Raw genomic sequence first — 27,964 nt, 5'->3', positions numbered from 1 at the left:
TATTTAGAAATGATGCTCATGACATATGTCTACATGAGTAGCCATTAAAAGGAAGTGCCCATCTAGAAAAAGCCCACAAGAAGCCTGTTTAATTAAATTATGAAAAATTGCAGTTGAAAAAAAAAGTCCAAATTTAAACAAATTTTGAAGGTAGATGAAAATTATTTTTGGTGATCCTGACTTTTGCTTTAATTTAGGTCATGCACATTCGGAAGTTACTTCAAAAAATGGAACGTCCTAATGGGCTTTATCCAAATTATTTGAACCCAAGGACTGGGCGCTGGGGTCAGCGTGAGTATTTTTATTAATTTTTTTTAGTAATTAAAATGTATTTTATACACTCAGAATAATGAATAGGAAAAATTACTATGAATGTAAGAGAGAACGACTCTAAAATTGAGGAGGATAGAGAATACACAGCATCATTTGTATTTGGCGTGCAAAAGGGTTTCCAGGACTTGAAGATATTTAATGAAATTATCTTTTATTTATTACCTCTCATAATGATCATTTGGCTGTCTTGATCAAGTCTTACTGTGCTTTTTCCCAAAGGCACTTCCCATATTACTTCGTGTCTCTCCCTCACTTACGTTGATCAGCAAAGTCTTCAATTATAGTTATAAGGTTGGAAATTGTTTCTTCGATTTTCTTTGACCTCCTCAAAAGTGGGAAGAACGGTTTCACATTTCTGTGAGCCACCTGGCAAATAGATGTCACAGTTTGTGGGAGTACTAATTAGAGGTAATTATAACTCAACTGTATGCAGGGCCGTCCCTAGGGGGTGAAGGGCCTGGGGTGGATGTGACGAATCCATCACTTCCAGGACCGACCCATCACTTCCGGGACCAATCACGCCAGCCTGTAGGGCCCCCCAAAGCATGGGGCCAGGAGCGGTTACCCCGATTTGCTGTACCCTTGGGACGGTTCTGACTGTATGGGATTGGTGGTGGACTATAGGACCTTTAACCATTAGCTTGCAGGTTGGTCGTGAGTAAAATTTTTAGCCATCGGGTTTCTGTTCAGTGGCCTACGTGAAGTGAATTGGTATCAGTCTAGTTTGTAATTGACAGAAGTATGCATCATAAAAAACATCCTCACAAAAGACACTAAAATTGGACCCTTTGATGGCAATGCAAGCAGAGAGCGCAAGCATTGACTAAGTTGTAGAGACATACATGATTCCTTGAATTGATTCTTCCAAGACAGAGTTGAAGCCATTGCTATGGTATTGTATTTGTTCTGTGGACAAAGAGAGTTCTTTTGCTCCAAGACTTGTCAATCCAGTATCTTTCATTTAAAAAAAAACAACAAAAAATCTGATGAACATATCTTGTCATTAAAGAATGAATTCTGGTCCCATTTGAAGTCAGTGGCAGATTTCAGTGGGGTCAGAGTTTAGCACTAAATGCCTAGCAGAATTTCCACAGAACTTGTAAATGGGGAATTTGCTTCTATTTTTGTGTCCAACATGAGAAGAACTCAAATGCAGTTGTCACTGAGACGGAATATGAAGGGATTTGTCTGAAGTGATAATTAAGATTGAATTCCACTGTAAATGACTCCAGCACATTTTGGAAGTCAGACTAGATAATCACCCATGGTCCTTTCTGAACCATGGAATCTACAGTATTAATCTAAGACAGTGGTTCCCAAATTTCAACAACCCGCAAACCCCTTTCACTAAAATGTCAAGTCTTGTGAACCCCATCTTAAAAATTAATATTTCCAGAGATTTTCTCCCTTACCTCAGCATAAATTATAAAAGCAGTGATCTTGGAAATATAAAATGTGTTTTTATGACATGCTTATTACACACTATTTATTAATTATTATTTATCATTACAGTATTTTAGTACATTATGAAAACGACAACACTCTTCCAAGATCTCACTTTTGTAGCTTGTATCAGTTTTGATTAAGCCTGTTATACGACAAGGCTCCTATCAGAGGTGCCAGTAGAAAAAAGGGGTGCAGGGGCACCACCAGAAAAGTCGGGGGGTCCACAGGGCCACCAGAAAAAAAGGGGAGGGACCCGCGGAGGGTGGTCGTGCCGATGCAGGGGCAGCGCGTGACCCTCGTCATCCCCCCGTACTGGCACCTCTGGCTCCTATGTTTCATCAAGGAGTATTAGATGTGAAACAGCATGAAGCCAACTCACTGCCATCAAGCTATTATTTAAGCTACTTATGGTTGCTACAGGGCATGCTACTTCTCTTCTCACCCTCTCTGCATGCTCACAAAGAACCAATTTTAAAAGCAAGAAAATGCCACGTTAAGGAGGGTCTTCTTCACACATTCCCACTACATGTCAATTCATTCCACTCTCAGTGAGACACTTCAGCCCATCCTGGAGATGTACTTTCCACTTCCAAGTCACACGCAGTGTACTCCCCACATTCATCTGACTTGCACAGCAATGCAAAACTGTAACTCCAAACCTCAACTACTTTAGAATGGATACATGGAATACCTAGATTTCAGTTTATTGGAGGAGTTATGAAATCTCCTTAGGGGAAATATGAGTTTGAAGCTAAGGTTTTGTATTGCATCTTGAGTCAGATGAACATCCTGTTTCTAGAAGTTAATTTATGATTACAGTCCTGAGATGCTCACCCCATCTCCAGAACCTATCTGACTCACAGTAGCTTTGTCATCCTATAGCTCTTTGGGGAGCATCTGAATATGGCTATCAAGGTGACAGCAGTCCTCAGGAGGAGGGAGAATTAGTAGAAGAACCCTTAGATGTTCCCCTCTCACCCTCTATTCTTTTTCACCAGATGAAGCCATCACTCCAGGGTTGACATCCCCCCACCCCACAGAGGACTTCAGTTTTTCAGGAGGCCACTTCTCGAGGAGTACAAGAGGAGCGTGTGCAACATAACTTGCACACCCTCCTTGATATTTTACAGACTCCTGTCCCAGAAGGAATTGCCCTTTTTATCAGTGAAGCCTTTCTGGAGTCAGCAAAAACCCTCTGGCAGACCCCAGCCTCTATACCTCGTATGGCCAAGCAAATGGACAGTTGATATCAAGTCCCTCAACAAGATTTTGACTATTTCTTTAACCAACCTGTTTCTTATTCGTAGGTGGTTATCATCAGTCCTGTCCTAAAGCCACTCCCAAGGATATGAAATTTAAGAGGCTAGATTTATACAGCCAAAATATTTATTCTACCACCTCTCTTCAAATGAGAGCTGCTAATTATTAGGCTCTCTTGTCAAAATGTAATTTTATTTTTTTTTGCAATTTCTAAATTTGCTGACAAGTTGCTAGAGGAATATGAGAATCAGGTTTTGGCTTTGGTTTCTGAGAGATGCCTTACGGCTCAGATATCCCTTCAAGTAGCAGTACATACTACTGATATGGTCTCAAGTTCTATACGCGTTGCAATTTCTGTGAGGTGTTCTTCCTGGCTGCAGGCTTCTGGCATTCCAAAGGAGCTGCAGAACATAATAGAAGGTTTACCCTATAAGGAGTCTAAACCATTCTCTACTGAAATGGACAATGCTATGCGGACACTGAAGGACCACGTGAGACCACATCTGGAGTATTGCGTCCAGTGTTGGGCTCCCACTAAAGAAAGGATGTGGACAAATTGAAGCGAAGGGCAACGAAAATTATTAGGGGGCTGGGGCACATGGCTTATGAGGAAGGCTGAGGGAACTGGGCTTATTTAATCTGCAGAAGAGACAAGTGAGGGGGGATTTGATAGCAGCCTTCAACTACCTGAAGGGGGTTCCAAAGAGGATGGAGCTCGGCTGTACTCAGTGGTGGCGGATGACAGAACAAGAAATAATGGTCTCAAGTTGCAGTGGGGGAGGTCTAGGTTAGATATTAGGAAAAACTATTTCACTAGGAGGGTGGTGAAGCACTGGAATGGGTTACCAAGGGAGCTGGTGGAAACTCCATCGTTAGAAGTTTTTAAGACCTGGCTTGACAAAGCCCTGGCTAGGATGATTTAGTTGGTGGTGGTTCTGCTTTGAACAGGGGGTTAGAGTAGATGACCTCCTGTGATCTCTTCCAACCCTAATCTTCTATGATTCAACATGCATTGTCCAAATTTCCCAAAATATGAGGCCAAGTTGCACACTGGGATATCCACCCATGGTGCACTGAACTGTGCAACAGTACAAGCACTCCTGGTGAACATATGCCATGCCAGTGCAAGGGTCAAGAGTGCAGGGTTGGAAGAGACCACAGAAGGTCATCTAGTCCAATCCCCTGCTCAAAGCAGGACCAACACCAACTAAATCATCCCAGCCAAGGCTTTGTCAAGCCTGGCCTTAAAACCCTCTAAGGATGGAGATTCCACCACCTCCGGAGGTAACCCATTCCAGTGCTTCGCCACCCTCCTAGTGAAATAGTGTTTCCCAATATCCAACCTAGACCTCCCCCACTGCAACTTGAGACCAATGCTCCTTGTTCTGTCATCTGCCACCCCTGAGAACAGCTGAGCTCCATCCTCTTTGGAACCCCCTTCAGGTAGTTGAAGGCTGCTATCAAATCCCCCCTCACTCTTCTCTTCTGCAGACTACATAATCCCAGTTCCCTCAGCCTCTCCGCATAAATCATGTGCCCCAGCCCCTAATCATTTTCGTTGCCCTCCGCTGGACTCTCTTCAATTTGTCCATATCCCTTATGTAGTGGGGGGACCAACACTGGACGCTATACTCCAGGTGTGGCCTCGCCAGTACCGAACAGAGGGGAATAATCACTTCCCTCGATCTGCTGGCAATGCTCCTACTAATACAGCCCAATATGCCGTTGGCCTTCTTGGCAATGAGGGCACACTGCTGACTCATATCCAGCTTCTCATCCACTGTAATCCCCAGGTCCTTTTCTGCAGAACTGCTGCTCAGCCAGTTGGTCCCCAGCCTGTAGCGGTTCATGGGATTCTTCCTTCCTAAGTACAGGACTCTGAACTTGTCCTTGTTGAACCTCATCAGATTTCTTTTGGCCCAGTCCTCCAATTTGTCTAGGTCACTCTGGACCCTATCCCTATCCTCCAGTGTATCCACCTCTCCCCCCAGTTTAGTGTCATCTTCAAAGTTGCTGAGCGTGCCATTAATTCCATCATCCGGATCATGAATAAAGATGTTGAACAAAATCGGCCCAGGACCAACCCCTGGGACACTCCGCTTGATACCGGCTGCCAACTAGACATCAAAGCCATTGGTCACTACCCGTTCAACCCGACAATCTAGCCAGCTTTCTATCCACCTTATAGTCCATTCACCCAATCCATACTTTTTTAACTTGCTGGCAAGAATACTGTGGGAGACAGTATCAAAAACTTAGCTAAAATCAAGATATATCACATCCACCGCTTTCCCCATATCCACAGAGCCAGTTATCTCATCATAGAAGGCAATCAGGTTGGTCAGGCATGACTTGCCCTTGGTGAATCCATGTTGACTCTTCCTGATCATCTTCCTCTCCAAAATGGTTCAAAATGGCTTCCAAGTGCTTCAAAATGGGTCCTTGAGGACCTGCTCCATGATTTTGCCGGGGACTGAAGTGAGGCTGACTGGTCTGTAGTTCACTGGGTTCTCTTTCTTCCCTTTTTTAAAGATGGGCAATATATTTGCCTTTTTCCAGTCATCCAGGACCTCCCCCGATCGCCGTGAATTTTCAAAGATTATGGCCAATGGCTCTGCAATCACATCAGCCAACTCCTTCAGCACCCTTGGATGCATTAGATCCGGACCCCTGAGAACACCCTCCTTGTGTTTCTTCCAGGTATCCCACTCCCTCACTTACCTCTCAGTTTAGGTCACCATCCCCCGGTGAACCTAGTTTAAAGCCCTCCTCAGTAGGTTAGCAAGCCTGCCTACAAAGATGCTCTTCCCTCTCTTTGTTAGGTGGATCCCATCTCTTCCTAGCAATCCTTCATCCTGGAACAATATACCATGGTCAAAGAATCCAAAGCCCTCTCTCCGACATCACCTGCGTGACCACACATTCACCTCCACAATTCGACAGTCGCTACCTGGGCCTTTTCCTTCAACAGGGAGGATGGACAAAAACACAACTTGCGTCTCAAACTCCTTTATCCTTTTTCCCAGAGCCATGTAGTCTGCAGTGATCCGCTCAAGGTCATTCTTGGCAGTATCATCGGTGCCCACGTGGAGAAGTGGGAAGGGGTAGCGGTCCAAGATCTTGATCAGTCTCGGCAAACACTCCGTCACATCCTGGATTCTAACTCCAGGCAAGCAGGACACACTTCTCGAGTCTCCTAGTCTGGTTGGCAGATGGATGACGCCGTCCTCTTTAGGAGGGAGTCCCCAACCACCCCCCCGCCTCCTCTTAGGAGTGCTGGTCATGGAACCCGCATCCCTAGGATAATGCATCCCATGCCTTTTGGCCGATGGGGTCTCCTTCTGATCCCTTCCCTCAGAGAGCTCTTCCAAATCCTTCTCTGCAGTAGTACCTGTGCAGAGAGCCTGAAAATGGTTTCTTTCCTCTCTCTGCATTGGGGGTACATAGGTTCTCCTCTTTCTTCCTCTGGAGGTCTCGTGTTGCCAGTATTCTTCCCGGCTCTGCTCTGCACTGCCCTCTCTGAATCTTCAGCACGTTTTGCTTCCAGAACCAAACACTGACTTCTATCCAGAAAATCTTCATTTTCTCTGATGCAATGCAGGGTTGATACTTGGTTCTCTCATCCTCTAACCTTCTCTTCTAATATGCAGACCAGCTTGCACTTCATACAGACGAAGTTGCGTCTGTCCTCTGGGAGAAAGACAAACATGGCACATGCAGAGCAGGTCACAACAGCTGATCACTCACTATCCATGTCTTCTTTCCAAGAGGCTCCTCAGGTTTTGTATGTACTGCTCACAGGAGCCTGAAAGGCAAAAACACTCTGTGCAAACTCCCAGGCAAACTCCCTCTGTTTGCCTGGCCTCAGTTCGCAACTGGCTGCCTTTTTAAAAGGCTGCTGGCTCAAAGCAGGTGGCCCGGCACACAGCCTCCCCCCAATCAACCACTCAAGGCCCACCTGGAACAAAGCACTTCCAATTCACACTTTTCAATCAAACACCCACATGGTCAAACGGTCATACTATTCGAACAAACAAGCACACGGTCAAACAAATGGTCACAGCAGACAGACACTCGAATATTCATCCCACCAGCTCACAACACTATACTATACTAACACCTACTATACTATGCAGAGGTCCAAATTTTCAAATAGCTTTATGTCCAGTTTTCAAGGTACCCATCATAGGCACACAAATCCTCACAAGTTTCAGAGTAGCAGCCATGTTAGTCTGTATTCGCAAAAAGAAAGGAGTACTTGTGGCACCTTAGAGACTAACAAATTTATTTGAGCATAAGCTGTTGTGAGCTGCAGCTCACTTCATCAGATGCATTCAGTGGAAAATCACTGAATGCATCCGATGAAGTGAGCTGCAGCTCACGAAAGCTTATGCTCAGATAAATTTTTTAGTCCCTAAGGTGCCACAAGTACTCCTTTCTTTTTGCAAATCCTCACAAGTTTAGGTTAAAACTGCATGAGCATATGTACAGCCCCTTCCTGTCTGTACATGTGGTGCAATTTACAAGTACACAGAAAAGTGCAAGTACATCTGATCATCGATCTTCTCTGAATCACTTTATTGACTTCCAGCTATTCATGCCCTGTATGTATGTAAACTATTCAAGTCTCATCACACAAGACAGAGAACAATGCTGCAGGCAGTATACTGGTGGGAACAATTCTGCACAGGCTGAGGTTGGACTGGGCTTACTTATGAAGTCTTTTTTATCTCTGATTTTTGTCTTTGAAGTGCAAGACAAAAGTCTCAGAGTCTCCAGAAGTTCGAAATCATTGCATGGGTGCTTGTGATCTCAAGAAATGTAAAAGGGTGTAAATGTAAAAGGAGAGACTTTGCTGCAGCGTTGAATTCACTCAATATATGAACAGAAACAAGGAGTTTGTAATAAGATATTAAATAAGTGTGTGGTGAAGCAGAGGAACCACCTATCAGCATGGAAAGTGGTTAAGGAGAGCCTTTGAGCTCACCTAGCCCCACCCTGTTATAACTGCTGCCAATGCCAGGCCTGGAGGGAGGGTAAAAGAAGAGAGAGAGCTCAGTTCATGGCTGACTGGTGATAGGCTTACCACCTGGCCAGTATTTGACCAGCCTGGCCAGTTATTTTTATGGATTTGCCAGTTGCCAGAAAAATAATTAAATTTGGTAGGTTTTTTTATGTGGGTCTAAAGATTTGCATTATTATCACAATACACTGGGATATCTACTGTTAAAAGTTTCTGTGTCCAGCTAACGATGCTGCAATGTTGCCACTTCTGCAGTTTAAGTGATAACAGATCAAACCTGCTGCAAATACAGCAGCTGTCTGCCCACCAACATGCAAGCGCACCTGCGTGTGTGTGTGTGAGAGAGAGTTTGAGTCATGCTAGAGAGAGAGATGTGTGATGTTATCAATCTTATCGATATGAGTTATCTCTATAGATACTATAAGTGGCAGTTGAAGTGAGGGGTTGCAGAGTTGCATTGGGGTTGGAGTTATGGTGGGCTTGCCTTGTGGGGGGGTGTCCCGAATTTTTTGCATTTCGAAGGTTGTAACCCTAACTAACGAAAAAGCAGGAGCTAGCTGCCTGCCTGACTGAAGGGACAGAACAGCAGCCTGCCAGCCAGGACAGCCACTTGGAAGTAAGCACTGGTTTCTGAGCCAAGGGAGACTGCAGAGGAAATCCTAGCACTGGAGGTAACTGAGTGAGTGAATCTCAGAGACATTGTGGGGATCCCCCTCACCAGCTTGCAGCTGCCCCACCCAAAGGAGCCTGGGACCGCAGGAAGGCACTGTCCGGACTCAAGAGGCAGTCCTGTGGGAAGCAAGCCGCCCAGTAGATTGGACTAGAGGGACCACACCCCAAATTAAACAGACTAATGGACTGGTAGGAACTAGCCTAGGGCAGCGGATTCTGACTCTTTGCTGGGAAGGACACCAACCCCGCTGTTCAGGGGTTGACATACACAGGGACATGGGCTGGGACTCAATCGAGAGGGAGAGCCCGGGTCTCCTCCAACCCCCCGGTCAGCCTTAAAGACTGAGGCCACTCAGCCAGCAGGGAGCTTGAGAGCTAGGCGATCTATCTATCTGCCCGGCCACCCAAGCCCTGTCACAAATGGTAACTGCTTCTACCGAGTCATAACTCTCCAGATTAAAAACACACAAAAAATTGATTACATTTTTTAAAAACTGGGCTAGTCTTGCTATTGCTTAAGCTATCCGTCTGTTTCAAGTGTTTTTGTTCAAGGTAATTGGCTGATATGTGTACTGCTTGCAGTGCTAAGGAGTTTTATTTTTCATTAACGATGGGTGCAGGTCACTAGATTTCTAGGAAACTCTTTCCTGAATCTTATTATATATGGAGCTGGTGGCACTGTCTGTAGTTAAGATTGCTTGACACTTCGCATTATAAAGATCCTGTTTTCATTTGCTTATATCTGCCAAACTTTCACTGTTTGAGCTGACATTTTCAAGGTTGTAGGGCCTGAACGGGGATTTTCGCTGTTGCTGTGGGATTGGGCACTGTAACTGAGAGCAGGGAAATTCTCTTGTGCTCTCAGTGCTCCCCCAGCTGGTACCCAGGCACAGTGGGAAAAGGAGCAGCCTGACTTAAGAACATAAGAACAGCCATTCTGGGTGTCATAAATATAAAGGGAAGGGTAAACACCTTTAAAATCCCTCCTGGCCAGAGGAAAAACCCTTTCACCTGTAAAGGGTTAAGAAGCTAGGATAACCTTGCTGGCACCTGACCAAAATGACCAATGAGGAGACAAGATACTTTCAAAAGCTAGGGGGAGCGAAAAACAAAGCCTCTCTCTGTCAGTGTGATGCTTTTGCCAGGGACAGAACAGGAATGGAGTCTTAGAACTTAGTAAGTAATCTAGCTAGATATGCATTAGATTCTGATTTCTTTAACTGGCTGAGAAAATAAGCTGTGCTGAATAGAATGGATATTCCTGTTTTTGTGTCGTTTTGTAACTTAAGGTTTTGCCTAGAGGGATTCTCTATGTTTTGAATCTAATTACCCTGTAAGGTATTTACCATCCTGATTTTACAGAGGTGATTCTTTTTATTTTTTCTTCTATTAAAATTCTTCTTTTAAGAAACTGAATGCTTTTTCATTGTTCTTAAGATCCAAGGGTTTGGGTCTGTGTTCACCTATGCAAATTGGTGAGGATTTTTATCAAACCTTCCCCAGGAAAGGGGGGAACGTTTGGGAGGATTTTGGGGGGAAAGACATTTCCAAATGGACTCTTTCCTAATAATATAATACCGGTTAGACGTTTGGTGGTGGCAGCAAAAGTCCAAGGGCAAAAGGTAAAATAGTTTGTACCTTGGGGAAGTTTTAACCTAAGCTGGTAAAAGTAAGCTTAGGAGGTTTTCATGCAGGTCCCCACATCTGTACCCTAGAGTTCAGAGTGGGGAAGGAACCTTGACATTGGGCCAGACCAATGTCTCTCTAGCCGGTATCCTGTCTTCCAACAGTGGCGAAAGCCAGGTGATTTAGAGGGAATGAACAGAACAGGTAATCATCAAGTGATTCATACCCTGTCTACCATTCTCAGCTTCTGGCAAACAGAGGCTGGAGGCACTTCAGAGCATGGGGTTGCATCCCTGCCCAATCTGGCCAATTGCCATTGATGGATCTATCTTCCATGAACTTTTCTAGTTCTTTTTTGAACCCTGTTATAGTCTTGACCTTCACAACATCCTCTGGCAAAGAGGTCCAGAGACTGACTGTGTGTTGCGTGAAGAAATACTTCCTTTTGTTTGTTTTAAACTGGATGCCTATTAATTCCATTTGGTGGCCCCTAGATCTTCTGTAATGAGGAGTAAATAACACTTCCTTATTTACTTTCTCCACACCAGTCATGATATTATAGACCTCTATCATATCCCTCCTTAGTCATCTCTTTTCCAAGCTGAAAAGTGCCAGTCTTATTAATCTCTCCTCATATGGAAGGGAAACAGGGACTGGTTGGGCAAGGAGACTGGGATAAGGAGCTGGTAGGGGGGAAGTGAGACAGGCCTGGGACAGTGACGGGGCAGAAGTGTCTGACCACTGGAGCATAATCCCCCCCAGAGCCTTGAATGGAACTGAGGATTTCTGAGTCTCACCATTCCTTTGCTGTCAGCAAATAGCTGCAAAACCCAATGGCAGAGTATATCTCATCCCCACCTAGTGGCTGGTACATATAGAGGGTGACAACTTACTGCTGCTATCAGTTATTCTGTTAACTCAAATGGTAGAGGGCTGTTCTGTCAATCTAAAGATTTCAATCCACCTGGTGACCCATATAAGTGTCAACATGATGACACATGATGGAAAATCTGTTTTTTTTTCCAGTTTGCTTTTTCAAAAAGCTAGGAAATTACATTAAAAGAATGTTAAGGTTGCAAAGTCAACTCCTCAAAAGTTAGGAAAAACCAAAATTAAGGCTGCCTCTGCAATCTTAATTTAACCCCTTTCCATGTATACATTATGATATAGTCTTTAATTACATGATCACATGCTATTTTTTCTGCAGGACTCCTGCCTCATTCAGTGCACAAGATGGACAGTGCTCTGGGAATTAATCAGGATTGTGTAGTGAATGAAGCTATGGTCTGCAAAATCCCTGCATTATTTGTTGCAGAGGTTGGAAGGTGTGTAAAGAATGAGACAGGGAACTCTGCAGGAAGAGAAAGGATGGTCCCTGATTAAGGCAGTTAAATGCTTCCCTGAAGAATTGGATTGTATCCCTGCCTCTGCCATAGAGTAACTATGTGATGCTGAACAAGTCACTTAAATCAGACTTTTCACAGTTGGACAGAAATTGTGTTTTCCTCATTTTCTGGGCACCCAAATTGAGACCCTGGGGTCTGATTTTCCACCACTGACCATTTTTAAATCAAGATTGGATGTTCTTCTAAAGATTAAGAATTATTTTGGGAAGTTCTATGGCCTGTGTTATACAGGAGGTCAGACTAGATGATCACAATGGTCTCTTCTGGCCTTTAGAATCTATGATTTGCAGAAGTGCTGAGCACTCACAGCTTCAGCTGAAGTCAATGGGAGCTGTACTTTGAACACAGAACTTACTATATCATGCTGAGTACTCTGAAAAATCAGGCCTTAGACATCTCAAACTGGGCACCTAAAATTAATGGATGCTTTTGACCTTAATCTTTCTCTGCCTCAGTTTCCCATCTGTGAAATGGGGACGCCATCACCCTACCCCACAGAGGTGTTGTGAACATAAATTAATGTTTGTGAAGACTCAAATGATATAGTGAAAAGCATCGTAGAAAAGCCCATCAGGGAGTTAATACCTGTACTCTATTTGGAGCAGGATTTGAGCAGTGTGCAGTAAATAAAGCCAAGAGCTACACCTTGAACAGTGAGAATAAAACAAAATATTGAATAGTTGCTCATTAAGTGAGACTGTCCATCCTATGCACTGATTGAGACAGGGGTCCTCTGGAAAAAAAAAGTGTGTGATCATGTAATTAAAGTCTATCATAATGTATGTGCATAAAAGACTAAATCAAGATTGTACATGTAATTCAGGCATTTTCTAACTTTTGAGTGCTTGACGTTGCAATATTAACTTTGTTAACAGTAGAGGTGTTAAAAAGAGCACTAAGCTAAACGTCTATTGGGCAGTCGTGCTTGCAGTGCTTCTGTGTGGTTAAGAGGTATGGGCAACTTATTGCCCCCACATTAGGAAACTCAGTTAATTCCACATGTGCTGTCCTCAGTCTGTTTACAGTCAAATGGTGGGAAAATATTCCCAATATCAAAAATCCTTAATTGCTGTTGGATGTCAGGCATTCAAAGCATGCTCGTAAAAGCTGAGCTGCATTGATCTGGGCATCTCTTTCATATGGCTGCCCCGAGAATACCCCTGGCCATATTTTATGGTCAGCTAAAGCGAGACACCTGTTCTCATAGTGGCCAGTAAAAAAGATATAAAGACAGAATGAAGTCAAACTTGAAAGCATGTCACATTGACCCCAGCAACTGAGAAGGAAGGAAGAGCCCAGAAATGAGTAAGGTGGCAGCAGATTTGTCATGTCACCGTTAACTGTTTGAAACAAGGCGTATTAACGCCTTATGTGAAAAGACGTGAACCATATAAAAAAAGGATATAACAGCCTGCAATGGTCATGGACAGTCTTGTCTGTCCCACACATGTAACTGTGTTTGCAGTTCTCACATTGATCTGACTTTGCATATACCTGTTCATCTATAGTGTTCGCTGAATCCTTGTAGGTCAACGTAAGCATGAGACTCTATCACTATAGTTAAAATCACTGAAATCTCAAGGATATGTGACATTTGAGTAATATTTTTTAGAATTAATGGTCAATTTTTTTCTCTTACTCTTCACAAATGGAAATTTCTTCTTCGTCAGAGACTGAAATATAAAACAATGTTGTTCAAGGATTTCTTGAAAGAATTGCCCTCTTTTAGAATGTCTGCCATCTCAAATTGTTCTCCATGGAACTGAGGCCACAGTTATGCTAACAGTTAAATCCAAACATGTTAAGGTATGCAAATTCACAGGCACTCAAACCACCTTAAGTCTGCTCCGTAGTGACACCATGAGGGGGAAAGACTTCATGTGTCTTTAAACTCAGTTTAATCTAATCTGGGACCACACAGGCTATTATGCATTAAATATAATTGCATGGTTACATGGAAGAGTTAAGCTTCTTTGGTTGCCCTAACTATACATTTTCACTCTTAATGTATCTTTTGTCTGGGAATGGAATTAGAGACTATCATAATTTATAAGCACAAGGTTCCAAATTAAGGTGGCATGAGCAACTTTAATTCTGGTATTTCCTAACTTTTAACTTCTTGACTTTAATATAAAATTTGTATAGGTAATTTCCTAGCTTTTTCCGAAACCAAACTGAATAATCAGAAGTTCCATCATGTGAAACCAACCACGTTGATTCCCTGCATAGGTCAGTAACTGGGTTGGAATGTTTAGGTTCATAGCATAGTCTTTTACCTCTTGAGCTAAAGTGGTAACTAATAGCCATTATAGGTTGTTATCTTCTATTATTATTTATATTACGATAGTGCCTGGAGGCACCAACCAAGATCAGAACTTTATAATGTCAGCAGGGTACAAATACACAGGAAGAAAAAGTCCCTTCTATGAAGAGTTCACAACCTATTAAGATCAGGCAGACAATGAGTGGCAGTGGGACACAGAGGCACACAGCCAAAGGTCACATAGCAAGTCAATGGTCAAGCTAAGAAAAGAACCGAGGTTTCCCGAGTCCTAGTCCAGTGCCCTGTCCACTAGTCCACATTGTCTCTCTGCAGACTAGCCACTAAAGGGGGTGAGAAAAACACTTTGCCTGTGTTGTCTACAACTGTTTGCTAGATAGCTGTTTGCTAGATAGTACCGTTCTACAAGGCACTGGTGAGACCTCATCTGGAATACTGTGTGCAGTTCTGGTTTCCCATGTTTAAGAAGGATTAATTGAAACTGGCACAGGTACAGAGAATGGCTACTAGGATGATCCGAGGAATGGAAAACCTGTCTTATGAAAAAAGAAAAGGAGTACTTGTGGCACCTTAGAGACTAACCAATTTATTTGAGCATAAGCTTTCGTGAGCTACAGCTCACTTCATCGGATGCATACTGTGGAAAGTGTAGAAGATCTTTTTATACACACAAAGCATGAAAAAATACCTCCCCCCACCCCACTCTCCTGCTGGTAATAGCTTATCTAAAGTGATCACTTTCCTTACAATGTGTATGATAATCAAGTTGGGCCATTTCCAGCACAAATCCAGGTTTTCTCCCACCCCCCCCCCCCCCACACACAAACCCACTCTCCTGCTGGAAGTACATTTATGCAACTTCTCATTACTCTATCTGTAAAATGGGGAGTCAGTGATATTTGCTTTCCTCCTAAGGTAAAGGTATGAGGTCTCATCCAATAATGAGGACTCTGAAGTACACATAATTATTATCCCTTCACCTGAGCCAGTGGAGTGTCTCAAGAAGTGAGCTTTCCTAATCTTATGGAAGTCAAATCAATATTCAGCTCAGGATGGTCCACCTGCACCTTACATTCTGCAAAGTAAAAAACAGACTTTCAGCTCAAACAAAAATATGCAGTCATAGTTAGGTCCGGTCCAGAGCAGACCAGGCTTCTTGAATTAAGAGAGAGGGGAGAAATGATGGGTTCTAAATTATCTTTTTCCATTCAGGAAAGAGATCTTGGAGTCATTGTGGATTGTTCTCTGAAAATATCTGCTCAGTGTGCAGTGGCACTGAAAAAAGCTAACAATGTTAGGAACTGGTAGGAAAGGAATAGATAAAAAGATAGAAAATACCATAATACCTCTAAATAAATCCATGATAAACCCACACTTGGCAGTTCTGGTCACCCTATCTCAAAAATATATATATATTAGAATTGGAAAAGGTATAGAGAAGGGCAACAAAAATGTCTAGGGGTATGGAACAGCTTTCATATGAGGAGATATTAAAAAAGGACCGGGACAGTTCATCTTCGAAAAGAGAAGACTAAGGGGGGCTATGATAGAGGTCTATAAAACCATGGATCATGTGGAGAAAGTGAATAGGGAAATGTTATTTACCCCTTCACACAACACAAGAGCCAGGGGTCACCCAATAAAAGTAATAGTAGCTTTAAAACAAACATAAGGCATTGCTTCTTCACACAATGCACAGTTAACCTGTGGAACTCAATTCCAGGGGATGTTGTGAAAGCCAAAAATATTACGTCGGGTTCACCAGTGTTGTTAGTGCTATGCAGTGTTGCTCATGGTGCAGAGTTGTTAATGCTCCTACTGCTGCTATTCATAGAGCTGCAGTGTAAGTTGCACTAGCAGAGAGTGCAGCGTGGTGATTCATCAGACTTTGATGTCGTTCATAAAGAAAGAATACAGGCTCGGTTTGGTGGTGAAGGCGCTCGGCCAGGGTTATTGACAGGAAAGCGCATTACTAGCACCCTGTCAAACGGGTCACAGGGACACAAACACATTATTGCCTGTGACAAGGTAAACACTCTGTCAAGATAACAGGATGCTGTCCCCTTGGCTGATACAAAGATGCCCTTCCTTTGACTTCTTTTATACATTGATACAAACAAGTTACATATAACACTCCAGATGTTGTTAGTTACCCACCTTATAACTTGTACCTGCTAGTTCAAACAAAACATTCTTATCCATTATCCTGTCATCCCTTCCTTATCTTATGAGGGGTTGGCGTTTTCCTGTACAATCTCTTGGGAATTTGTTGAGGTAGTTACTTGAGAACTCTGGGTGTTCTTGTACCATCCTCTCCGGTCAGGAATGTGCTTACTTGGTTAGCTGACACCTAGTATGGTGGTATTCTGCCAAGGCCTACTCTGGTTCACAGCCTTTGGATCACACAGCTAATTGTGCCTAGGACTCCAGCAAGGCTTACAACTGGATTAAAAAATGAATTAGATAAGTTCACAGAGGTTAGGTTCATGGTGAGGGACGCAACCCCCTGCTACATGTGTCCCTAAACCTCTGACTGCCAGAAGATGGGACTGGACAACAGGGGCTGGATCACTCGATAATTGCCCTGTTCTGTTCATTCCCTCTGAAGCATCTGGCACTGGCCACTGTTGGAAGACAGGATAGTGGGCTAGATGGATGATTTGTATGACCCAGTATAGCCATTCTTGTGTCTAGAGCTTTCCTACCCTGTCCCAGCTTCACCCAGAACTAGCTCTTGAAAAAAGCAGCCACCCTTTTTTAATCTTGCCTGCTGGGCCCTGAGTGGCTTCTGCCTGTTCCTAGCAGTTCTAGCTGCTGGATGATCAGTACTCCATGCACAGCTGATTTGGGATGGCTTTTCTAGGTCACTCCTGGAGGACTAAACCTTTCCTCCTAAAAGACACCTTCTTCCGGTGGGGCGTACCAAGGCAGCGGGGCCTCCAGCAGAGTGTAGCAAACGTCTGGTACATTCCATCCCAAGGACATATCACCTCATCAGGAGGTGTCAAAGACCGCTTGTGATAATGTCCTCAGTCGTCAGATATGGGCACAATTGTCTCTGCAATCAAGCTCATGAGAAAGAGGTTTCTAGCCACTGGTGCCATCTAGGACTCCAGGAACTGTGGGATCCCAGATCGCAAACTTTCTTGTCCTTGGGAAATGATAGTTTTACAGCCTCATTAATGAGGAGGCACCAAACCATCCCTCTGCCCTTTGCAAAGCTTCCCGTCCTAAGAGCATCTCTTCCATCTTGTTCAATTCGGCCTTAAGCTAATCACTCTCATTTAAATTCCTGTTGCCTCCAGGCGCTGGGAAAATAAGACCCTTAAATTTTTTGATTCCACCATATATTTTGTAAGGAATTCTGGAGTTACTTACACTGCACCATCCTTTCAGTCTTATTCCCACCACAGGACTATCTTAACTGAACTAACTAGTGTATTACCATTTTGTTCTGTCTTTGCTCAACTGCCTCATATCTGGAAACTGAACTGTTCGGCTTTTTCTGTAAATGACAACTGACCAGTATTTTCCTTTCATCCATTTCCATTATTAACGTTCTCATCATACTACAGACACAGTGTTTCCACCTGTGTTGTTAGGAGGTGTCAAGAGAACCAGTCTTGACCACACATTCAGAAAGTTGAAGCGGTAATGATTGATTGCAAAGCTGAGTTTCCACTGCAGCTCTTTTTAAAAGGGCAGTCTTTTATGAATCATATGTCATCTTGATTGCATGGAAGCTCTGAGTCTAATATACTTTGACTGGATGCCAGGTCTGAAGTCTTTTCAAAGTACTGTCATTTCTCATTCCTGATTGCAACTCTGGAACCAGAGTCAGTGTCTCATGTAAATGAGAAATCATTGGGATTGTTTACTGACATAGATAATTAGCTTCTGGAGGAGACTAATTAGACCACGCTTGGTGTATTCCTCATTAACTGATTTTAAATGAAAATACCATAAAATAAATACACTAAATTATCTTGTAAAGTTGAATGTACATAGTATACACAATCACTTCTCTTTGGGGTGACTCTTTCACTAATTAACCCATTTGAGTTGACAGAGGGACTTCCAAGAAGAGAGATCACTGTCACATTCCAGGGTGCAATCCAGAACAGTGAGAGGTTATGTCACCACCTGCCCTGCAACCTTTTGCACATTACTATTGTAGCTCTTAAGCTGGGCCACTCACAGACAGCTAGACTGCATGCAGGTCACATTCTGTGTGTCTGTGTATAGCTACAAGCCTGGTCCAGCAACTCTGACCCCAGCAGCCTGTCAACAACACACTGACTTCCAGCAGCCTTTGTTACTACTTGCCAGGTGACCCCGACATGCTCCTCGTCCTGCATTTTTCCCAAAATGTGTATTTTTCACTGTCCAGCTCTCTCCTGGCAGTTCAGATATTAAAGGGTCATTGCCCCTGTAAGGGTCAATATGCAACAGCCTGCTGCTTTAAATTGAGTTACCAAATAGCTCCATTTAAATACAACACTGGATTAGTTTTGATTAAGAAATAAAAAAAAGTTTATTTAACTACAAAGAGAAATTTTAAGTGAGTATAAGTATTAGGCATTAAAGTCGGAATGGTTACAAGAGAAATAAAAATAAAACACTTTCTTGGGCCTAAAACTTAACAAGCTAGATTTGGTTCAAGGTATCAGAGTAACAGCAGTGTTAGTCTGTATTCGCAAAAAGAAAAGGAGTACTTGTGGCACCTTAGAGACTAACCAATTTATTTGAGCATGAGCTTTCATGAGCTACAGCTCACGAAAGCTCATGCTCAAATAAATTGGTTAGTCTCTAAGGTGCCACAAGTACTCCTTTTCTTTTTGGTTCAAGGTAAAATCCTTACCACAAGTTCCCAGCAACATTGCTGTCTGAATTTTCAGGTCAGGATCTCTCACAAAGTCAAAGGACTGATTCTTTTGTTGTCTTAGGTGAAAGAGAGAGAAAGTTAGGGAGAGAAAGAGAGATGGAATACCTTGGGATGGTTTTGCCCCCTCACTTTTATAGTCCAGTCACTCTTTGCTGAGGGTGCAATTAGTCCCATCATCCAGATCATTAATAAAGATGTTGAACAAAACCGTCCCCAGGACCGACCCCTGGGGCACTCCACTTGATACTGGCTGCCAACTAGACATCGAGCCATTGATCACTACCCGTTGAGCCTGACAGTCTAGCCAGCTTTCATCCAATCCATGCTTATTTAACTTGCTGGCAAGAATACTGTGGGAGACTGTATCAAAAGCTTAGCTAAAGTCAAGATATTTCACATTCACTGCTTTCCCTCCGTCTTGTTCCTTGTCTTTGAGAAACAGGTTGTCTGGTACCAGACTTGTCTGGTAAACATGTTTCAGTCATAATTTCAGCTTATGTTCTTAACTTTACATATAATGTTGCTACACACATTTGCCCATAATATTATTGCCTGGAGAGTTATTGGTTTTAAATGGTACCTCACAACGCATATTTGATACAAAGATTATTAAATAGTGTGTAGGGTGTGAATACAGGAGTGCATATTTTCACAATCACCCTTTCATTCTGTCCCTTCCCACTTGCCTTTTGGAGGGAGAAAAGTTAATTTGCAGGTCACTGGCATAGAGATGGTAACTGAAGTTGTGAGATCTTATCGGATCGTCCATCAGTTCCATGGAAGCCAAAAAAATTTCAGTTAGATCCAAAGGTAAGAGTCATAGGAGCTCCCAGAGATAGTATCTCAGTAGGAGATGAGTTCTTTGCCAGCAGTTCTGAAATTAAAAAAGCCACCACCTTTTCTCTGTAGTGGAATGATAAACTGTATTATATTATATTATAAACTGTATCAGCCACTAGCTGGCACTGTGCATAACATGCCTTGCCTGAGAATAGATCCCCAGTATCAGGGGAGTGCATTAAGGGATCTTATTGTAAATACAGTTCTGGCTTCAATTAGTGTACAGCATCAAGATCCATTTTATAAACCATTACAAACCCAAGAAATCAAAATTTTTGAGACTTTCTTTTTGGTTCTATGGAATGATGTACAGGACTATTTCCGGATAAGGGCTGGTCACAAATTTCCTAACAAAATACTTACCTATCAGAAAATCAGTTTTAATCAAAATTGGGAAAAGAGAGATTTTGGCAAGATTTTCTGCCAAGTAAAATATAAACAACATGTTTTGGGTTGGGCTGACAATCTGCATCCATCTGAGTTGTGGCTCAGCCACAGGGAGAGACAGCAGTGCACCATTGAACATGTAGTCTGGCTGGGGAGCGGGACCAATATGAAAGAATGGAGCATGAATGACTCAAAACCACAATTTTCCAGAGGCACCATGGCAGCTATGTTTATATTCAGGAATGCTGAAACTGCTGTGGATCATAAAATGATTATTGGAATCTCCCCTACCATATTTGCCACACTGTCCATTCTCCTCACCCATAAATTCCTCTCCGCACATCCATGAGATATGCCTCCTAATATGTTGCTCCCTCCTTCCTCCAGTAATACTCCTTAGAAGGGCAGCAAGAACAGAGCTGGTAGGTTTGCTGCTCCTGCCATCTTTTTCCTCCTGCTCCAGCTGGGGAGGGTGTAGCAGCGAGAAAGGTAGAAGACCCAGAGCCCTGCAGCTCTCAACTCTTCCCCTTTAAGAGCAGGTGATATGTTGAGTGGAGTAGAATAGCTGAGAACTGCAGGGATCTCAACAGCTCAGCCCCAAGCTTCACTAAGTTTGCTTCTCCTGTAATACATTGTCGGGGACAGCTACAGGTAGAGTAGGGGTCAGAGCTGCCCTCCAGTAAACCCTGCAGATGACTGCTCTGCCCCTCTGAGTGCTCCCCAGATACAGCAGAGAGCAAAGAGCAGAGAGGCACACATGGATCAGAGTTGGCTCATTGTCTGTAGCAGAGCCTGTCACAGAGAGGCTGGGTGCCTGACCCCTGAGAGGGCCAGCCCTCATGACAGTGTGGGACAGCTTTGACAGAGAAGCAGTACCTTTGTCAACAATCCCTCATTTGTCTAAAGGATCGCTGAAGAACTCAATTTTTGAGAAACCAGGTATTTGTCAAAGATCAGAGAGCTGTGTTTTTCAATCCGACGAAGACAAGACCTAAACAGTGCTGCCAACTCATGTAATTTCATCATGAGGTTCATGATATCTGGTATTTTTCTTAGAGCCCCAGCTCCTGGATTCACATGGTTATCTGATTATACATTTTTTAAAAGTAGTTTCTAGCCCTCATGGTTTTGGAGGAAAGCTTGAAAATGTGACCAGAATGTACCCTAAGGGCCCAGAACTAAAAGGCAAATAAAATGAATGAAAAACTTTTTTTTAAAAGAATCTCATATTTTGAGGGCTAACTTATGATTTTTGGATGCTTGGGTTTAGCAATTCAGTAGAACCTCAGTTTTATTAACATTGATCCTATGAGCGATAAGTTATATGAAATGTTTTTCTGCCAGCAAAATTATCTTTCTGCTGCTTAATGTGAGTTAAATCCTTAGCCACTTTCACGAGGCTGTACAGGTTTGAAAAGACTCAGAGATCTGGCAGCAAAGAGTTGCAGTTCTCTCAAACAAAGCAAAATCAGGCTCACTGTATACATTTGTTACCATTCATTATGTATAGCAGTGGTTTTCAAACTTTTTTTCTCGCAACCCAGTTGAAGAAAATTGTTGATGCCCATGATACAATGGAACTGGGGCTGAGGCGTTCGGGTTGTGGGAGGGGCTCAGGACTGGGGCAGAGGGTTGGGATGTGGGGGTGAGGGCTGTGGGGTGGGGCTGGGAATGAGGGGTTCAGGGTGTAGGAGGGGGTTCTGGGCTGGGGCAGGGGGTTGGGATGTGGGAGGGGGTCAGGGCTCTGGGCTGGGGGTGCAGGCTCTGGGCTGGGGATGAGGGGCTTGGGGTGCAGGAAGGGGCTTCGGGTTTGGGGGGGCTCTCAGGGCTGAGGCAGGGGTTTGGGATGTGGAGTTGGGGCACAGGCTTACCTTGGGTGGCTCCCACTCAGCGGTGCAGTGGGCATACTAAGGCAGGCTTCCTGCCTTTCCTGGCACTGCAGACCATGCTGCGCCCTGGAAGCGGCCAGCAGCAGGTCCGGCTCCTAGGTGGAGGTGTGCAAGCATCTCCATGCGGCTCTCACCCGCAGGAACCGGCTAATGGGAATGCAGAGCCGGACCTGCTGCTGGCCACTTCCGGACCTGCTTCCTGGCCGCTTCCTTAGCCTGGCAACACTGCTGGCGAGACTTTTAATGGCCTGGTTGACAGTGCTGACCAGAGCCGCCGCGACCCAGTGCCTTACATTCTGCAACCCAGTACTGGGTCGCGACCCGCAGTTTGAAAACCACTGATGTATAGGGCCCTACCAAATTCATGGCTATGAAAAATTCATCACGGACCATGAAGTCTGGTCTTTTGTGTATGGGGGAGACCAGCGTTTCTCAAACTGGGGGACCTGACCCAAAAAGGAGTTGTGGGGGGGTTGCAAGGTTATTTTAGGGGAGTCACGGTATTACCACCCTTACTTCTGCGCTGCCTTCAGAGCTGGGCGGCCAGACAACGACGGCTCTTGACCAGGTACCCAGCTCTAAAGGCAGTGCCCCACCAGCAGCAGTGCAAAAGTGAGGGTGGCAATACCATACCATGACCATGAAATTGACCAAAATGGACTGTAACTTTGGTAGGGCCCTAATTATGTACACTATCATTGAACAATGAATACATTTATGCACTGTAATTTTGAGATGTTCAATTTTAAGAATTTTTTATTGTATGAACTCCCCAATCCCCCATTAGTCCTTAAAATAAGAGTTCTTCAGTACTGCCTAGAGAATACTGAGGGGGGAGGAAGGAGTGAAGTTATGTGCCCCCCAGTACCCTGGAGAGTCCTTTCGCCTGCCCCCCACCACACACACTTTCAGGGACCCACAAAAAGGGGTCATGGAAGCAGGGAAAGGAGCAGAACTGCTAGGTGCTCTGACCCTAGCTTCTAACTCTAATCTGAAGGGAGCAGGGGTAGAAAATAGTAATGGGAAGCAAGATCAGAACAGGAGAGAGTGCCTCAGACTTTCCTGTCCCTTCCACTCCCCCTCCCAAAGAGTTTCTGGATTCACTGAGCCTGACTGCCTCTGGTTCCCAGTCACCCACTGGTCACAACCACTGAAGAGGCAAGAGCACAGCTTGACTTGTCTCATGAGTGGAAGATCACAGCCAAGCTTGGCTGTAATACACTGTAAGAATATTGGGTGAGCTTTTGCTCTATATGGCATAACAATGCCTTGGTAGTTAAGTTTAGGGTCTAGAAAGTGCGTTATGTTTTTATTTTGTATGTAACCATTTGTTTCCAATACTTTGCTTGCTTGTTCTTGGATATCTGTTCTTCGTTATATAAACTTCTGCTTGTTTTCACTATAAAGAAATCTAAGTGCTATGAGGAGTGGTGATCCCGAGGTGTATTGGTCCTTCGGGAATAGTGGATCTGTACAAAGTGCAAGAGAGATTTCTTACTGATGAGAAATGTCATAGATGCACAAATCTGGTAGATATGCTTTGATTTAGGAGAAGATGTGGTGAGCTGAACGCCATAATTCTATGCATTTCATAGTTATTGTTACTGAGTAGGTATGTTAGGAAGCATTCAGATATCATTCACTCTTATTTTACAGATGGACTAACAAGGTTACTTTTAGTTTCAGAACTTGGGAACAGAACCTGTGTTTCCAGTACAGCAGATTAAGTCTTTCATCCATTCACTCACCCTGCCTTTCATAATGAACATGCCAAATCTATGTGCTAGTGTAACGCCGACAGACCCCAGTCGGCGGCAGGCAGGATTGAACCGGGGAGCTCTGGAGCTTAGTGCATGAGCCTTTACAGCATGAGCTGAAAGCTAATTGGCTGTTAGCTAAGGCTGTAGAGCAGAGTCATTTTATCTCTCTCTTTAAGTGGCCACTAGATGGGACAGAACACCACACCCAAAAGGTGTGTGGGTTACACTGTCTGTAACTTTTAGAACCACACTTATTTCTAGAATCTGACTAGAACCCAGGATTCCTGAGTCCGAGTGTTTCTCTGCTGTCTAGCAAGTAGTTATGAAACACACGGACAAAATGTATATCTTATCCGCCTTCAGTGATTGGTCAATACAGAGGATAGCAACCTGCTAATGCTAACAGTTATTCTGTTAGTTGAAGAGGTAGAGGGCTGTGCTGTGGATCTAATGGTTCCATCTCTGCTAATGATATATCTTGGGTCAAAATGCTTCCACATGATGATGGGGGTTTTTTTTCAGTGTGCTCTTTTTAAAATAAAGTAGGCTCTTACTTATGAAAACAAAGTTAAAAGAACATTAATGTAGCAAGATCAAGCACATAAAAAAGAGAAAAGTCAGCCCCCTTGTGCATATGCATTATGATACAGTCTGTAATTACATGATCAGATAATATTTTTGCGCAGGACCCCTGCCTCATTTTTTCATATTTTTTTATCTTCCTCATTCAGTGTGTGACCCCAGGCCTCATTATTTGTACACACACCATCTATTCATTAATTTTTCAGGGTTGCTATGGATATCATACCCAGGCCAACCCAGAGGGAAAAAAGATTTATGTTCATAGAATCATAGAATATCAGGGTTGGAAGGGACCTCAGGAGGTCATCTAGTCCAACCCCCTGCTCAAAGCAGGACCGATCCCCAATTAAATCATCCTAGCCAGGGCTTTGTCAAGCCTTAAAAACTTCTAAGGAAGGAGATTCCACCACCTCCCTAGGTAACACATTCCAGTGTTTCACCACCCTCCTAGTGAAAACGTTTTTCCTAATATCCAACCTAAACCTCCCCCACTGCAACTTGAGACCATTACTCCTTGTTCTGTCATCTGCTACCACTGAGAACAGTCTAGAGCCATCCTCTTTTGAACCCCCTTTCAGGTAGTTGAAAGCAGCTATCAAATCCCCCCTCATTCTTCTCTTCCGTAGACTAAACATCCCCAGTTCCCTCAGCCTCTCCTCATAACTCATGTGCTCCAGTCCCCTAATCATTTTTGTTGCCCTCCGCTGGACTCTTTCCAATTTTTCCACATCCTTCTTGTAGTGTGGGGCCCAAAACTGGACACAGTACTCCAGATGAGGCCTCACCAGTGTCAAATAGAGGGGAACGATCAACGTCCCTCGATCTGCTGGTAATGCCCCTACGAATACATCACAAAATGCCATTGGCCTTCTTGGCAACAAGGGCACACTGTTGACTCATATCCAGCTTCTCGTCCACTGTAACCCGTAGGTCCTTTTCTGCAGAACTGGTGCCGAGCCATTCGGTCCCTAGTCTGTAGCGGTGCATTGGATTCTTCCATCCTAAGTGCAGGACTCTGCACTTGTCCTTGCTGAACGTCATCAGATTTCTTTTGGCCCAATCCTCCAATTTGTCTAGGTCCCTCTGTATCCTATCCCTACCCTCCAGCGTATCTACCTCTCCTCCCAGTTTAGTGTCATCTGCAAACTTGCTGAGGGTGCAATCCACACCATCCTCCAGATCATTTATGAAGATATTGAACAAAACCAGCCCCAGTACCGACCCTTGGGGCACCCCACTTGATACTGGCTGCCAACTAGACATGGAGCCATTGATCACTACCCTTTGAGCCCGACAATCTGGCCAGCTTTCTATCCACCTTATCGTCCATTCATCCAGCCCATACTTCTTTATCTTGCTGGCAAGAATACTGTGGGAGTCAAAAGCTTTGCTAAAGTCAAGGAACAACACGTCCACTGCTTTCCCTTCATCCACAGAACCAGTTATCTCGTCATAGAAGGCAATTAGATTAGTCAGGCATGACTTGCCCTTGGTGAATCCATGCTGACTGTTCCTGATCACTTTCCTCTCCTCTAAGTGCTTCAGAATTGATTCCTTGAGGACCTGCTCCATGGTTTTTCCAGGGACTGAGGTGAGGCTGACTGGCCTGTAGTGCCCAGGATCCTCCTCCTTCCCTTTTTTAAAGATGGGCACTACATTAGCCTTTTTCCAGTCGTCCGGGACTTCCCCCGATGGCCATGAGTTTTCAAAGATAATGGCCAATGGTTCTGCAATCACATCTGCCAACTCCTTTAGCACTCTCGGATGCAACTCATCCGGCCCCATGGACTTGTGCAGCCCAGCTTTTCTAAATAGTCCCGAACCACTTCTTTCTCCACAGAGGGCTGGTCACCTCCTCCCCATGTTGTGCTGCCCAGTGCAGTAGTCTGGGATTGTGGCCATCCGTAATGTTGGTGGCAGTGGACCATTATTCCTCTTCTGGTCCTGAGAATACAGCAAATATTAGCTGTGCTTTGTTTGATCCTCAGCAACAGTTGAGCTGCTTTTTTTTGCATAGCCCAACTAGCCAATTTTTCTTCAGCTGTTCATAATTCATTTCTCCAGTCTGTCTTTTACTATTTCTTTCCCAAAAAGACCATTGAGACTTTTGTCTGTGCTTTTCCCTTCTTAGGGTACTTGTTTTCGCTACTCTTGGCACTTATGTAATTCACACTGTTACAGATCCATCACACTGCCACCATAATAACCATCTCTTTGTCTGAGAGTTGTCCATTTGAATTAATGACTCTCTATTGTTAGCCCTGGCACAGAGTCTTAGAGTTTTAGACCAAAAGGGATCACTAGGTCATCTAATCTGATCTCCTGTATATCACAGGACACCAACATTACCTGCACATTAAGCCCGACAACGGAAATGAGACAAAAGTAAAGGAGACCCCCAGGAGACTAGACTATTATGTGCCACAGACAGGGAATAGGAAGGACTGAGGTGCACCAGTGCTTGAGACCCCCATAATGGTAGGGTATTAAGTGAGGTATACCCAGATAAATCCTGACAAGTGACTTGCACCCACACACTACAGGGGAGGGTGAAAAGCCCCCAACATTACTACCAATCCGACTTGGGAGGAAATTTCTTCCCAGTCCCACATATGGTGATCAGTTAGATCCTGAGCATGAGACCAAGAACCAGCCAACGAAGCATCTGAGAAAGTGAGTGCTCGGTGCCACCTTAGAGCCTTGGCCAATGCTGCCCATTATTCCATTTACAGTTGTGGCCATCCCTATTGCTTCAAAGGAAGGAGATAAAAAACCTCCCAGAATATGTTGTAGGGAGTGGGAGGGATCCCTTCCAGACCTCTGCAGTGGCCAGCTGAAACCCTAAAGCATGAGCTTTAGTAACATAAGACATAAAGCAGAAGTAAGGCTGTTGAGCCTTCCGCCCACCATCACAAGCAATCACATAATTGCACTCATAAATGTGTCCCCCTCTCTCTTAAAACTAAGTTGTTTGCACCCACAACTCTTATTAGGAGGCTGTTCCAGAGCCTCATCCCTCTAATGGTTAGAAATCTTCTAATTTCCAGACTGAATTTGTTCATGGCCAGTTTATATCCATTTGTTTTTGTTACAACATCATCCTTTAGCGTAGATAGTCCTTCACCCTCCCTGGTATTTACCCCCTAATATGTTTATACAGCACAATCATATCCCCCTCAGCTTTCTTTTTGGTAGACTGAACAAGCCAAGATCTTCCAGTATCCTCTCAAGCCTTCCATTCCCCTGATCATCCTAGTAGCTTTTCTTTGCACATGTTCCAGTTTACTTTTTCTTGAACATGAGCAATCAGAATTGTGCACAGTGTTCCAGATGAGGTCTTACCAATACCTTGTAAATGGCATTAATCCATCTCTACCTCTACTGGAAATGCCTTGCCTATCATTCTAGGATTGCATTTGCCTTTTTCACTGCCACAGGACATTGGTGGCATATAGTCATCCTGTGATTAACCCACACACCCAGGTCTCTCTCCTCCTGTGTCGCTTGCAATTGATGAGTCTCCCAGATTGTAGCAGAAATTCTTATTATTAGATCATAAGTGCATTATCTTGTA

General features: G+C 43.9%; 1 protein-coding gene across 2 annotated transcripts in view; it reads left to right on the top strand.

The window, feature by feature from the left end:
* The window catches only part of MAN1A2 (mannosidase alpha class 1A member 2), a 312,951-nt gene that overhangs the window by 224,171 nt on the left and 60,816 nt on the right, over positions 1-27,964 (top strand). For both annotated transcript variants that reach the window (XM_048819895.2, XM_048819886.2), the window contains exon 8: positions 198-291. In XM_048819895.2, the coding sequence (XP_048675852.1) occupies positions 198-291 (94 nt within the window). The remainder of the gene's footprint in view (positions 1-197; positions 292-27,964) is intronic.

The sequence above is a fragment of the Caretta caretta genome, chromosome 1, assembly GCF_965140235.1.
Source record: "Caretta caretta isolate rCarCar2 chromosome 1, rCarCar1.hap1, whole genome shotgun sequence".
In the NCBI taxonomy this organism is placed as follows: domain Eukaryota; kingdom Metazoa; phylum Chordata; order Testudines; family Cheloniidae; genus Caretta; species Caretta caretta.
Note: the sequence above shows the minus strand (reverse complement) of the source record. Positions and strands in the feature narration are given on the sequence as shown.